Source organism: Thalassophryne amazonica, chromosome 1 (assembly GCF_902500255.1).
Source record: "Thalassophryne amazonica chromosome 1, fThaAma1.1, whole genome shotgun sequence".
NCBI lineage: Eukaryota > Metazoa > Chordata > Actinopteri > Batrachoidiformes > Batrachoididae > Thalassophryne > Thalassophryne amazonica.
Genome location: NC_047103.1, coordinates 119,316,825 through 119,332,270, shown reverse-complemented (window position 1 = coordinate 119,332,270; position 15,446 = coordinate 119,316,825). Strand labels below are relative to the sequence as shown.

The 15,446-nt window shown below is 39.7% G+C and overlaps 1 protein-coding gene across 1 annotated transcript in view; it reads right to left on the bottom strand.

Moving 5' to 3' along the window:
* The window catches only part of LOC117513590 (ATP-dependent RNA helicase DDX3X-like), a 156,469-nt gene that overhangs the window by 80,036 nt on the left and 60,987 nt on the right, over nucleotides 1-15,446 (bottom strand). The window contains 4 exon segments of the mRNA XM_034173772.1: nucleotides 9,712-9,872; nucleotides 10,317-10,415; nucleotides 13,479-13,576; nucleotides 13,734-13,869. Of these exon segments, the coding sequence (XP_034029663.1) occupies nucleotides 9,712-9,872; nucleotides 10,317-10,415; nucleotides 13,479-13,576; nucleotides 13,734-13,869 (494 nt within the window).

Below are 15,446 nucleotides of genomic sequence, written 5' to 3'. Positions count from 1 at the left end.
TGCAGCTCCATCCAGAGATGGGAGTTGTGTTTGTGTTTGGCGACCCTCCTGTCCTGTCTGATCTCTGGACATAAATAAACAAAATCTGTACTTTTTGTCAAAAGCATTTCCTTTCAGACATTAATGGCATAAATGTCACTCCATACCTCTGAGCTGAGCTAAGTCGGCTGCTGCATGTCAACATCAATGCAATTCATAAAGAACGCAGGACATCATTTTGGGAGGAAAAAAAAAAACGTTTTTAGTCTGTTGTTTGTGTTACAATGTTTGGAAAGAGGTGTCATTTGATTTAAAACAGTGATTTGCTTTGAAGTTATTAATTCCGGCCGGACTCTAACTTGACTCGGCAGATAGTGGCGCAGCATTTGGAGCTATGTCAACGGAACAGAGGACGATTCGCGTTTCTTCCCTGCAACAAGACAAGAGTCCCAGTTAGTGACTTTAATCCACACAAAAGTGACTCACAATTGACATTTTTAAATGGCTTTCAGAGGGGTTAAGAAGTGGACTTGCCGCTTCTGAAAAGCAGCGAAGTAATGAACCGGCAAAGCAGTGGGTCGAAGCATTGCTTCGTTGCTCCAAGAACAGCCACTGCAGAAGCAGTTGATTACAGACCCGCTGCAGGATCTGAAATCAATGTAAAGAAATGAACATTTTCCCGATAAAACACCCTCAAAAACAACGGCTGCTCTGAAGCACTGATAAGGGAATCATTAAGCAAAAAGGCTATTGATGTCGGTGGATCGAATCATTTCTTAACAATTCTCGAAAAGAACCAGTTCTTGATACCCATTCCTTGTGCTCCTGCTGAAAGAACTCTGGCGCCCCCCAGGGTGGGCGCGACTCAGTTTGAAAACCACTGCCTTAGAAGGACAGTCAGTCAGTGCATCTTTATGAATTATTCTTTTAGGGATCACCTTGTCCATCCGTCCATCTGTCCACAAGCCTTGAAAGTGCAACTCCTCCTAAATCAGTTTGTCTATTTCAGTCAAACTTCACACAATGGTAACATATTACATGAAGACGTGCATGAAAAAAAAATTCTGGTCTGACATCTTTAAAGGAAGATAACTGCACTGTTAAGTGATGTATTAAATAATACTGACTTCATAACACAACTCCTAAACCAGTTCATGGATTTCAATTAAACTTCACACAATGGTAGCACCATGGGTTGTGCCTTACCATACCATCCACGATAACATGAGCATAAATATGAAGTTTATAAAATGCCATATGAAGAGCTGGGTTTCCATTACAGATTAGGGGAGGAGCAAAATGGTATACGAGTAGATGTATTTGGCAAGTAGTCCGTTCTTTTTCTTGGTTTCACTGTATTACTATATTTTTCTTTGGTCAGCAATGTTTATCCTCTCCTGGTTTATGAAAGTCAAGCATTATTGCCCCTGAAGGCTTTTTTTTTCTTTCCATCATTCTTAGAAATAAGTATGGTTTTTGCCATTTCTGCCAGTTGTGCTGCTGTGTGAGAGTGAGCAGGGGGAGGGGAGAAGCAGCGAGTAGCAGTCAAAACGTCGTCTGTCATCTTGTGATGACAAGTGCCGCGTCTGAGTGGAATGTGGTTCGTAAGATGGTAAATGGACTGCATTTATACAACGCTTTTATGGTCAAAGCACTTGACAGTAATGCCACACACCATGCAAGTGTTGCCATGCAATGTGTTCACACCGGGAGCAACATGGGGATTAAGGACCTTGCCCAAGTGCTCTTAGTGATTTTCTGTCCTGATAGGGATCTGAACTGAGAAACCTCTGGTCATAAGACCACTGCTTCAACCACTTGACCATCACCTCCTTAGACTGCAGACCGTATGCTGGAAGGCTTTAAAATTCACTCACTGTCACTTCCGGAAATGGCGGCCGCGTAGAAAGACGCACTCTATCTCGCTCCGCTGCAACTTACATAATTTGAGTTGATTACACCCCTGTTCGCGCTCAATTTTTGCTCAAAAGTTTTTTTGGGATATGTCCAAACCAAACAAAACACCAGGAGGGAAGACTGAGGCTCCGAAGCAAACGAAGCTGTCTGACTACAATCTTCGCAGTGAAACTCCCAAAACTAGCAGCATGGCTACACTCGACGCTAGTAGGGAGCCTCTGGACAAAGCTGAGCAGATACTGGCCGCATTGAGTAGTATGCAAGCAGAGTTTTGTACGATGAAGACAGAATTTGCTTCAATGAAAACCAACTTTACTACAAAACTCGATGATATGGCCATGACGCTACAAGACATGAAACGGGAGCTAAAGGATAGCGACGAGGGAGTATCACGTGCAGAGGAACGCATATCCAGCACTGAGGATGAGGTGACTAGCCTACAAGCTAAAGTGTGCTCGCTTCTAGCTAAAAACAAAACGATGGAGGACAAACTTGTGGACCTAGAGTCGAGATCTCGCCTAAATAACTTAAGATTGGTCAATCTGAAGGAAGGGGCAGAAGGTTCAGACGCATGTAGATTCTTGGAGAAGTGGATAACTGAATTGCTTGGTGAAAGACTGCGGGGACCTGTAGTTTTGGAGAGAGCGCACAGACTCGGACAGAGGAAGGACAACGCGTCAAGACCGAGAGTGATGATTATGAAGCTTCTCGACTATAAAGACAGACAAGAGATCCCACGGGCTACACGGGACAAGGACATATCCTATGGAGACCAGAAAGTCCGCTTCTATCCGGACTTGGCCACGGGGATCCAGTTGCAGAGGAAAAAATTTGACCCAGTGCGCGAGGAGCTGCGGAAGCTGGGTCTTCGACATGGAGTAGCGTATCCTGCAAAGCTCCTAGTGACTTACAAAGGTACAATCCAGGTATTTAAAACACCAGCGGAGGCTCAGGTATTTGTTAAGAAAGTCCAGAATGCTGTGAATCACGAAGATCACTAAGGTTCAGTTTAATAAATGGACATGGGCTATGCGAACTTGAAATGTCTGAATATATAATGTTTAGCCTGGTAATTTCGTAACGCAGATCTGTTTACAATATAATGTTATATAAGTTCAATGTATTTTTCATTTTAAGCAATGGTGATATGATGTGATTCTGTGAGGCTTTTGTGAACAGGGGTTGAAACCTAATTGCAGATTAGCAGCAGCAGCAAAATGCTTAGTTAGTAGGAGTGGTCTGACTTATCCTCATAGGTGTGGATTGGTCCTTGGCATTAACGGGAGACAAAATGAGGGTGGGTGGTGTTTATGGGGCGATTTATGTTGTTCTTGTTGGATGTTGGTTCAATAATTCGTTTTGGTGGTGCACATAAATATTTGTTTCATGTTATTAAGCAATCTGAAAATTGTTTTAAAGTACTTATGTCTCAGGGAGTAAATCTTAATTTTATTTCATGGAACTGCAGGGGCTTGCAGCACCTCCAGAAAGTCAAACAAGTTATGAACAAATTGAAAGAGCTAGACTCCAAAATCGTGTTTCTGCAGGAAACTCATCTTGTTGATGATGATATTCTTAAGGTGAGGAGGAGGTGGAGAGGCAGTGTGTTTACGGCACCATTTACGTCTCAATCTAGGGGGGTGATGATATTAGTTCATGATTCAGTCCCCTTAAAAATTAAAAATATTATTAAAGACAAAAGGGGAAGATATTTGATTGTTCAAGGCACACTTCTATCAGAAAATCTCAATTTAACTAATATTTATGGTCCTAATGTGGATTACAGTAATTTTTATAGTGATCTTTTTCTTACTCTTTCTACCTTTCAGGGCTCTCACATAATTGGAGCAGATTGGAACCTTGCATTATCCCCACATTTGGATCGGTCAACTGGTTTAGATCAAGCACATAACTGTAGAATCACAATCCTTAGATTTATGAAAGAACTTCAGCTGGTAGATATATGGAAAGAAAGGAATTTGAATACTAAAACATACTCTTGTTACTCTGGTACATTTAAAACTTACTCAAGAATAGACTTTTTCCTAGTATCTACAACATTACAATTCAAAATTCAAGATTGCTTTTACGATAACATTGTGATTTCAGATCACGCTCCATGCCGCTTGGTTTATAAGGATACTAAACTTAGAAGAGACCCTCCAAGGTGGCAGTTTCAGCATAAATGGTTGCAGGATAAAGATTTGTTAAAGTATTTAGAGAAACACATTGATGATTTTTTTCAAATCAATACAATGCAAACATCAGCGTGTACTAAATGGGAAGCATTTAAGGCATTCCTCAGAGGCCATATAATTAGCTATATAGGATCCAAATCCCCCCAAAAAATACAGAAATTAGGTTACAGTTGGAAAATAAAATGAAAGTACTTCAAAGCAAAATTAGCAGCGGCCCAAACCCATAATTGGAGAAGGAATTACTGATTTTGAGGGCCGAATATGACAAACACTCCTTTCTAAGGGCAGCATCTAGCCTCTTACGACAAACAATCCTTTTATGAACAAGGGGAAAAAGCTGGAAAACTTTTAGCTTGGCAAATAAATTAATTGGAGTCAAAAACACCTATTATATCTATCGAATCAGATGGAAAAAATATATCTGACCCCGAGGAAATTAATGGAGCCTTTAAGGCTTATTACGAGATGTTGTATAAAGCACAAAGAAATATAAAAGTAGAAGATATAAGTGCATTTCTTAGTAAAATATTCCTAAAATTTCAAGTGAAGATGGACATGACTTAAATTCAGAAATTACTAAAAACGAAGTAGAGCAGGCCATAGACCACATGAGATTTGGAAAGAGGCCAGGACCAGATGATCTTCCAATTGATTTGTATAAAAAATTTAAGGATAAATTAATAAACCCTTTATTAGATATGTTTAAGGAAGTATTCTAATCAAACTCTTTCCCTCCCTCAATGAATACAGCTATGATTACTCTTTTAAAAAAAAGCAGGTAAACCCCCAAATAAGTGTGGAAATTTAAGACCTATAAGCTTATTAAATTCTGATATAAAAATAATTACTAAAGTTTTAGCCAGAAGACTCCAAAACATTTTGCCAAAAGTAACTGATTGGGATCTAAATGGATTTATTATAGGCAGACAGGGTTTCCACAATGTGAGGAGATTACTGAATATACTTCACTATAACAAAGATGCAGCAGATACTGCTCTTCTATCTATTGATGCTGAAAAGGCATTCGGTAGAGTGGAGTGGGTGTATCTTTTTCAAGTGCTGCAAAAATTTGGATGTGGGGATGATTTTGTAAAGTGGATCAAATTATTGTATAAAAATCCTTCTGCTGAAATAATTAGTAATAGGAATATTTCTAAACCAATAATGATCAGCAGAGGCTGTAGACAGGGGTGTCCACTTTCACCCCTGCTGTTCATTCTTGCAATTGAACCGCTGGCAATTGCAATAAGATCACACACTCAAATTGCTGGGATTTCATTGGGACCAACAGAACATAAAATCTCTTTATTCGCCGACGATGTTATTGTTTTTTTTTTGTCAAAGTTGCAACAATCAATACCAATCCTTTTGGAAATAATTATGTCATTTAATAATATTTCAGGTTATAAAATTAACCGAAACAAGTCTTCTATACTGTTACTGAATGCTTATGAGAGAGCCAACCCACTTCCAGAAGTATTACAATTTAATGTAACAACACAGTTTGAGTATTTAGGAATACAAATTTTACCAGACCTAAAACATTTAGTTGAGACTAATTACAATCTTGTATTGACTGATGTAAATAATTCAATTGAGAGATGGATGCCGTTAATAACATCTTTGATTGGAAGAATTAATGTGCTGAAAATGAATATACTCCCTAAGCTACTTTATTTATTTCAAAATCTTCCTCTACCACCTCCTCCTGACCTCTTTTCACAAATGAAAAAAATTATAATAAGGTTTATATGGAATAACAAAGTCCAGACTGCGTTTGTCCTTGCTATATCTTCCCTATGACTGTGGAGGCTTGAAATGCCCAAATTTTCAGTTGTATTATTGGGCCACACAGTTGAGGTGTATGATGTTCTACTACACAAACCATCACCCACATTGGGTAGATATGGAAAGTCAAGGATTAAATCTGACACTCCCCTCTTACTTATATTCAAATACAATGACACAACTATTAAAACAAATAAAAAATCCAATTCTTTGAAACAGTTAAAGTGTGGCGAGATGTACGAATTTCTTTGAGAGAATCAACCAATTTAGTCCAATATGGGGCAATCAACTATTTATACCAGGCAGAGCAGACTCAACATTTAAATCATGGAAGGACAAAGGACTTGCAACAATTCAAGATCTCTACAAGCCAAAATCTGATACATTAATGAGCTTCATGGAACTACAACATAGATTTCATATAAGTAATAAACATTTCTTTAAATATCTCCAGCTCAGAAGCTTCATAAGATCAAGTCAAGAAAATGCAACAACCAAACCTATCAAATCCGTTTTGGAAGAAACAATAGTAAAAGACAGTCAGAAAAAAGGATTAATATCTAAATTGTACACTTTGCTAATTTCTGAAGCAGATGAAAGTTCACGTGGTAGACTTAATGCTTGGAGGGAAGATCTGTCTCTACAGATATCTGAGGAAGACTGGCAATACGCATGTGTTTTAGCACAAACCCGATCTATCAATATACGGTTGCGACTAATTCAATACAAATGGTTAATGCAAATCTATATCACGCCAGTAGATCTTAACAGGTACAACAAAAATATTCCTGATGTGTGCTCAAAATGTGCAGACCATAGAGGAACGTTAATCCATTACATGTGGCATTGTAGTCATATTGTACTGTTCTGGGGTGAGATAAGAGATGTCCTGGGAAAAATAATTTCTAAGCAAATAATATTAGATCCCAAATTATTTTTAATGGGTGTATATCCAGAAAAACACAAATACACTAAAAGTGAACGGATATTTATAGACTTAAGTCTTTTGATTGCTAAAAAATGCATATCACTGCTTTGGAAAAGAACTCATAGACCAACTGTCACTCAGTGGATACGACAGATGCTTTCAACCCTTCCCTTAGAAAAAATTTCATACACTCTCAAGGGCAAACAGGAGATTTTTGAAAATGTGTGGAATCCTTTCATATTGTATGTTAAATATTTAAAACTATTGGAGGATGATTCAAAGGACTAAAAGAGACTGTAACCCTGGGATGTATAAAGTTTTGCAAAATTGTTTTGTTAAAACACATTATTGTCAGTAAATGCAATAGATTGCATAGACTTGATATATGCACAGTGTTCGTTGTTTGTGATTGTTAAACTATGTACAAAATAAAAATATTTTGGCAAAAAAAAAAAAATTCACTCACTGTCATTGTTGACTGGTTTTAGACAGTCAACAGACATCCACAGACAGACTCAGCTGTTTGTGCACATAAGCGATGTGGCTCAGCTCCACCCTTGGTCAAACTGACTAGCTTCAGCCTGGCGCTACCTCCAGCTGAATTTGGACTTAATGTCACCAAGCTACGATGCCTGCCAACAGTGTTAACATACAAATAGAACACGAATATTTCAAACCGACAGAGACACTGAAGCACAGGCTTCCTTTAGAGTCTGTTAGGACAATTAACTGCATAACAGGCCATATTATTACAGATATTTTGAATAAAATGCTCAGAAAAGGCAGACAGTCATTCCACAATAGCTAGCAGCTAAAACCAGCTGTCTCTACTTGCAGGGCTTGGACTCGACTCACAGCACAGACTACCAGTCTGTCAAAGCAACCATGTCCCTAATTATTCATAACTTTACAGCTTAAAATAAGTTAAACTGCAGAGTTATATTTAAAAATTCATCCTCCATAAAGCTGTCATGTATATAAACCCAAACAGTTCTGTTTTTTTTTTTGTACCAGACTATAATCAATTCTGCCATAAAAGTGGGGATCTTAACATGGGCTCCTACGCAAAGTATCTTTCTTTTGGATTAAACCTCAAAAGGCCAAAAGGAAATGTAAAATTTTCTATAGCTTTTTTCCCCCAGAGGGCCAGAGGTTGGGGCTTGGATACTGACAATAACAATTACTAAAGAAAATTAATAACAAGGGAAAACATCCTCTTGTCTATAACTTAGCCCATTGTCAAACTTGCAGATGTCTTACTGAGGTGTCCTAAAGGCGCCCTGACACTTGCACGAACTCTGCCGTGCAGGAGAGTAAACTTGTCTCAAACTCGTAAACTGTTGTAAACTGTGCACGGCTTCATGCAAGTGCACAACAAAAATTTTGAAATGTTCAAAATATCCATCACGCATTAATTACCTGAACTTCAAGTGAACATTGCGCAAACAATTAAAAAACACTGCGTGAGTGCAAGTGATTGCGTCAGCGCACCGCATCAAAGTGCAGCTCATCTGATCAAATATAACGAGATGTTAAATCTATCAAACAATGTAACAGCTACTCATAAGAAGGAAAGAACATGCAACTGTTTTGCCAACTATTACAATGTAAACATGACAAATAATTAACTTTTTAGACGGTTCCAAATGCTATCTCCACCTCATTCACTGCAAGAGAGAGAGAGAAAAAAGCTGCGGCTGGAGTGGGCCTCTGTGATTCCCAAAGTGATTAGAGGCATTTTTAAAAGCCAACTCTGAGAAAAAATGACTAATCCGCTATGAAATAATTATTTTATATAAGCACCATCCAGCACACAATGCGGGGCATCCAGTGGAACAAAGCAAGGCATCCAGCTGGGAACACAGCGGGTGGGATCGTCAGGACGATGTGCATGCAAGTGTGCGGATCGAAGTCGTGCAAGTGTCAGGGCCCCATGAGTTTTCACCTTAATCCTAAAAGTCTGTCAAGATATTGAGCGCATATTGACCACATGGACACACACACACACACACACACATATACATACAGAGTCAAGCAGTTCATAGATCTGCTCTGCCCTTGGCAATGCAGGTAAAAATAATAAATCGATCAGTTAACAGCAAATATAAAAAGTTAGATGCAGCACTTAACAAAATCACATCTCAGATAGCCAACAACATTTCCTTCCACCTTTATTCAAAGGAGATTCTCCTTACTACTGTTGCCTATTTGCTTGCTTAGGGGGGTTGGTAAGGTCAGACCTTACCCCTGTGAAGCAGTTTTGTGATCGGCTGTGATTTGAAAAAAACTGATGCTCACAGAAAGAAAGTAATCCAGTGTTGACTAACTGCTGCAGCTATACGTAGTTGTGCTCAAAAGTTTACATACCTTGGCATAAGTTTTGTTTTTTGTCCATTTTTCAGAATATGAATGATAACACAAAACTTTTTTTTAAATCATGGTTAGTGGTTGGGTGAAAACATGTATTGTCAAACAAGTGTGTTTACTCTTTAAATCATAATGCCAACAGAACCTACCCAAATGACCCTGAACAAAAGTTTACATATATAGCAGTTTCAGCCCGGTGCAGAGTGCATAATAAAATCTGTAACGGTGCCTCTCATTTGCTGCTGTGTGGACAAGTGGTGACACATAACATTTAGCCTTCAGTCGCTGATCAGGACATGAAAACATTAGCCTTAATAGCCACTGTGGCGTCTCAGAGACATTTCCAAGCAATTTTACAGATACGAACATTATGACATCAGCCCACAGACTAAATCCGAAGAGGGCCAGGAAAACAAAAATAACCCAGAAACATTTGCCACAGAAGTAAATACCCGAATTTCTGGGAATTACCAGAAATCTTTCATCATTGCATCTACTTTAATCCATCACTCCTTCCTTTGGTTTATGTCTTACTTGCAGTATTCCAGTCCGATCTTTCCCCTCTCCATCATGTCCACTAGTCTCCCTGGTGTGGCTACCAATAAATGGCAGCCTCTTTCCAGGTCTCTTATCTGCTGGCCAATGTCTGCACCACCATAGACTACACAGGGCCGCACTCTGGACCTATAGGAAAACTGGAGAGCAGATAAAAAGAATGTAGAATTTTACATTCAGCTTTTTGTGTTGCTCATATTCCTCTTCTTCAGGCATTTCCAAATTTAAAAATGACTACTTTGATGCTTGAGAATGAGACAGACCCACCCTGCCCAGTCTCTGTCATCTGCAAGTCCCCACCAGTGATATTAGACACATTTTGGTGTTAATATGAAGGGTCACTAAATATGATGTGACTTAAGTTAAACAAAGTCAGACAATATTTTAAAAAATAAAATATTTTAGATATTTTAAACTGTCAACATTGAATGTCAAAAACATTTATTTGTTTAATTTTAGTGACTTTTCACAGCATAGCACCTTCACAGCCCATCCTTTGGCAATCGCTGATCTGCTTCATTTTGTTTTCTTAAGCATATATACCGACACCATGACTCAGCGTGTGTGTCTGTGTGTGTTTGTACCTTCCTGGCTTCATCATATATCTGCAGTGCCAGCTCCCTGGTTGGAGCCAAAACCAAAGAGATGGGGTACTGTTTACGACGACCATATTTTCCATTTTCCTATTAAAAATAACAACATTATGGAACATTCACAATAAATGATCCTATACTGTATCTCACATTTGTAATACAATGTTTACAAAGTGCTTCAATCTTAAACAGAACAAAGAAAACAGTAAAAATATAAATAACACTTTATGGACATCAAAATAAAATAAGAGATGTGTCAAAATTTTAAAATACAAAGACATTTAACATAAGCAGAATGAAAGGAGAATGAAAATGAAGTCTGTAAAAAGATGTTATCAGGTGGTTCAAAACTCAGCACATTACACAGGCGCATCTGGAATTAAGGAGCCCTCGCTGAGAATTACGACTGCAACTAACAATTATTTTCATCGCTGGTTAATCTGGCAAGTATATTCTCAAACAATTGAGTAATTCTATAAAATTTCAGAAAATGGTGGAAAACAGTTAATGACTGCTTCCCAAAGCCCGAGATGATGCCCCTGAATGTCTTGTTCTGTCCACAAACCAAAGATATTATAATATAACAGAAGTTACTCTCAGAGATAAGGAAAGAAACCAGTTTCAAGATGGCGCTGTGAACGGCCACCTCGGTGTTTTGGTGCTCATTCCTTTGTTTTTTGTTTTTGTGTGTTACTCCTGTGATATGCAATGGTTCCCGGATCTCTTTCACCCACACAGATGTCATCAAGATCAGGGAAATAACACCAGCAGATTTGTTTCCTGTGTTTCTCAGGTCTTTAGTGGATTTAATGGGCATCTTGGCCAAAGGAGTCCTCACCTTGGCCCACGCAGTGAAATGCTGCAGAAGGGAATATGCACCAGAGCGCTTGTACGGCCTTGCCGTCCTGGCCACCATACACCGCTGCCAGGAATATTCCTCTCCAACATGTGCTCTCTGCAAAATAAAATGGACGAACTCCAGCTACTGGTGGGGAAAAGCAGAGATTTCACCACATCTGCTGTTTTGTGCTTCATGGAGACATGGATCTGTGCCTCAATTCTGGACTCTGCGCTGCAGCTGGCAGGCTTCCAACTTTTTTAGAGTGGGCTGAGATGCAGGACTCTCCGGCAAAAGGAAGGGTGGTGGAATATGTTTTTACGTCAACAGTGGCTGGTGTAACAATGTGACAGTGATCCAACAGCATTGCTCTCCTGATCTACACACCGTTCTACTCGCCCCGTGAGTTCTCCTCATTCATTCTGGTCGGTGCCTACATCCCACCGCCATCTAACATGCACGAGGCACAACACAAGCTTGCCGACCAGATACTTCATGTGGAGCGGACTAATCCAGACTCTTTAGTTACTGTCCTGGGCAACTTTAACAAAGGTAATCTCTCCCACGAACTTCCCAAATACAGAGAGCTTATTAAATGTCCGACCAGAGAGGACAGATCTGTGGCTCACTGTTACACTGCTATGAACAACTATGAACAATGCTTGTCATGCCGTCCCACATGTCGCTCTGGGCCAGTCTGACCATGCCATGGTCCACCTGATTCCTATGTACAACAGGCAAAAACTAAAACTCTGTAAACCTGTAGTGAGGACATCTAAACAGTAGAGATGTGGGGCTGTGGAGGATCTTCAGCCATGTTTAGAAAAAATGGACTGAGATATATTCAAGACTGCCACCAACAGTCTGGATGAGTACATAGATGCTGTGACTTCACATATCAGCTTCTGTGAGGACTGCTGCATTCCATCACAAACCATGGTGAAGTATAACAATAGCAAAGCCTGGATTTGTTGTTTCTCCTCAGGAAGACCTTTCCAGAAGAAAATGTAGTTCCCTTGCTCCTTCAGTAGCTGGCCATCTCCTGTTCTTCTTGTTTCACTCAAGGTAAACCCTTGTTCTTCTTTCGAGTTTACTGGCAGTTTGCAAACCAACACAGTGACAAAAATGGTGATAAATTTCAAACTACTTGACACAGCACTTCTTTGGAACATCTAACACAACAAGAACAGCAATGGCAGGTCAGCTAGACTGAGCTTATGATATTATCATTCATTCATTTTCTATACAGACATACTGCAAATACAGGAAAAACATGCAAACTCCACACAGAAAGGACCAGGTAGGAAGTGATCCCACAAATATCTTACTGTGAGGCAACAGTACTAACCACTAAGCCACTGTGCCACCCAGTTAACGATATCATCTTTTGTAAATGTTTTATAAAAGTTTTCAAGCATTTAATTACAGTGCACCTTTACATTACCTATGATTTGTTCACGGTGACAAGAAGCTGTTTCTTTAGGTTTGTTGTGCCTCGTAAAATAACATTAATTAGTCAAGCAGCTTCTGATCGCTAATGCAGTGTTGTGTCATAATTAAATAATGCAGCAATTAAATACATTTTGGTTCTTGCTGCATGAATAAATAAAACTTTATTTTAAGAAGGAAAAAGCTGTTTTACAATGTAATTTTACATTGGCTGAATGTGTGCTGCTGCACCAATCTTACATTCATCTTAATCATTGTGTCCAAATTTACAACGGTAAGTCATTTGACACCAAAGTGAAACAAGTATTTTGTTGTTTGTGGGGGGAGGTCTGATTTGATTCATTACACTGATGATACATGGTTCTTGTTGCATGAAGCAGAAGCACATTTCAAAACTAAATGCAACTTATAGCACAGTGTGACATACATATGTTTTCCCCCCCTCTTCTCGACACAGTAGACAAATGTGACCGATAGTCTGGACAGACGATAGTCTTACCTCTGTAGTTTCCTGCTCGATGACTGGCAAAGTCAATTGCTTCTTTCAAAACTCTCTTGATTTTCTCATGAGACTTTTACCCAACTGTTCTATTTTTTTAAGTGGTCATTTTATTTTGATTTGTATAATTTGCCGTTTAATTTTATTCATTTTTATGCCTTATGTAACAGTTTTCCATAAGTACAATAATAACAATAACAACAACAACAACAACAGGACCGATGAAGTTGTCCATCTCCAACTTTTCAAAATTACACATACACAGCAGTATAGGTTACAAGAAAACAAAATGTGAAATTCTATAGCCTTAAGGAACTAAAACACAAGTACATATTCGTAGCGACTGAAAGAGCCAACTGTTTCTCACCTGTCCAGAAGCTTTAGCTGCATTAACAGCTTCTCCTGGTCCATCTGTGTAGATCTGACTGAGAATTGGCAGCAGGAAGGCTGCTGTCTTTCCAGAACCTACAGAAATAATGTCAACCTTACCCAGAATTGTATGCATTCAGTGTAACCAACATTTCTTTGCATTTTAATTCTATCATAACACTTATCTCAGATGCATATCTGATTGCTGTGTCTGAAGGGATCATTTACTGAACTGTGTGACTATATGACCTACCTGTCTGTGCACATGCCATTAAGTCTCTCTTGGACTTGACAATAGGAATGGCATATTTCTGGACAGGGGTCGGTCTGGTGTAGCGACTCAGAGCAATGTTGCCCATAATAATCTCACCCATATCAACATCTTGGAACTAAGCAAACAAATAATCACAGAACAGTGGTAGTTACTCATTTCTGACAGTACTGTATGTGTGCACGTGGAGGGTCTATGCACATCACAAAGGATCGTTTGTATGCTTTTCCACCTTTAATAAAAAAAAAAAAAAAATTGACTGTGTCAAGCACAAGCTGGCCGTCGGACCAAATCAACTACAAGGAGGGTGTCCTGACAGGGAGAGCTGATCACAGAGACTACAGTAGGAACACACACACACACACACACACACACACCCCTCCCCACCAACAAGGACCATAACAAGGACCATTTAATATCTCTCTGGTTAGCATTTGTTTGGAAGCCAGTGCTTCTGTAGTGGAGGTGAGGCAGGTTTTGGTCACCCAAATTCAGGTAGGGACAGTTAACATGGGCTTTGATCAAATAGTGGTGACTCCTCTTTTGTTTCCAACTCTGTGTGATGTTAAAGAGACCAAGGCTTTAACGGAACAATATCCAACTGCTTCAGCAGTTTGTGCTGTTACTTGCTCACACATGAAAGAGGTTACAGAAGCCATTTCGAACATTAAGCATGATTGATTGCCCCAGCTGCTATCTCAGAGAACCCTCTTTCAGTTGACTTGGCATATAACGTTTTCCCTAAATGGTGTTGTGTAAATTAGATGCCTGTGTTAAATAGAGAGATGCTGGTTGTACAGCAGAAACAGGACCCCAATCTGCACCTTCTTAGGGAGACAGCTTCAACAAGTGAAAAGATGCAACACATGGTGGAGGGATTTTACCTAAAAGATGATATACTGGTGAGAAAGTGGAGACCCTCAAATCGACCTGGTAATGTACACTAACTCTTGTTATAACAGCTTCTCTCTGTCATAGCCTTCTGATTATCTAACCCAGTGGTCAACTGGCCCTGCACATTTGTCAACTCCCTCTGCTACTTGAAACCATTCAGTTACTCATTCAGAAAAGCTTCATCCAATGTTGGCCTTCTCTGAAAGCACTAAATGATCGTATTTACGTCTATAAATTTTATTTTTATTGTAAAAAAAAAAGAATAATAAGTCCCTTTGGCTTCTCCCTTGTTTTCACTCGGAGTCACCACAGCAAATCTGAGGTGGAGCTGCATGTTGATTTGGCACAGGTTTTATGCTGCATCCCCGCAGCTCTTCCTAGGCTTCCTCAAACCCCAGGTGCAACATGCCCAGGACTGTCTGCAGTTTGCATATCATGCAGGTGTTGGTGTGGAGGATGGCATCCTCTACCTTCTATACCGAGTCCACTCACACCTGGATAAGGGAAGTGGCACAGTGAGGATTCCCTGGCCTTCTCAAGTGCCTTCAACGCCACCCAGTCGCTTGGCTCTTCAGGACAAGCTTGGATCTCCAGCTACATCACCGACAGGCCACAGTATGTCAGGCTGAGAAACACCATGTCTGACACTGTGATCAGCAGCAACCCAGGGCACGGTGCAGGGCCCTCTTTTCTTCACATTGCACACCTCATACTTCTGCTACAACTCTGAGCTGTCACTTCCAGAAGTTCGAAGATGACACAGCCATTGTTGGTTGCATCACGAATGACAGAGAGGAGAAG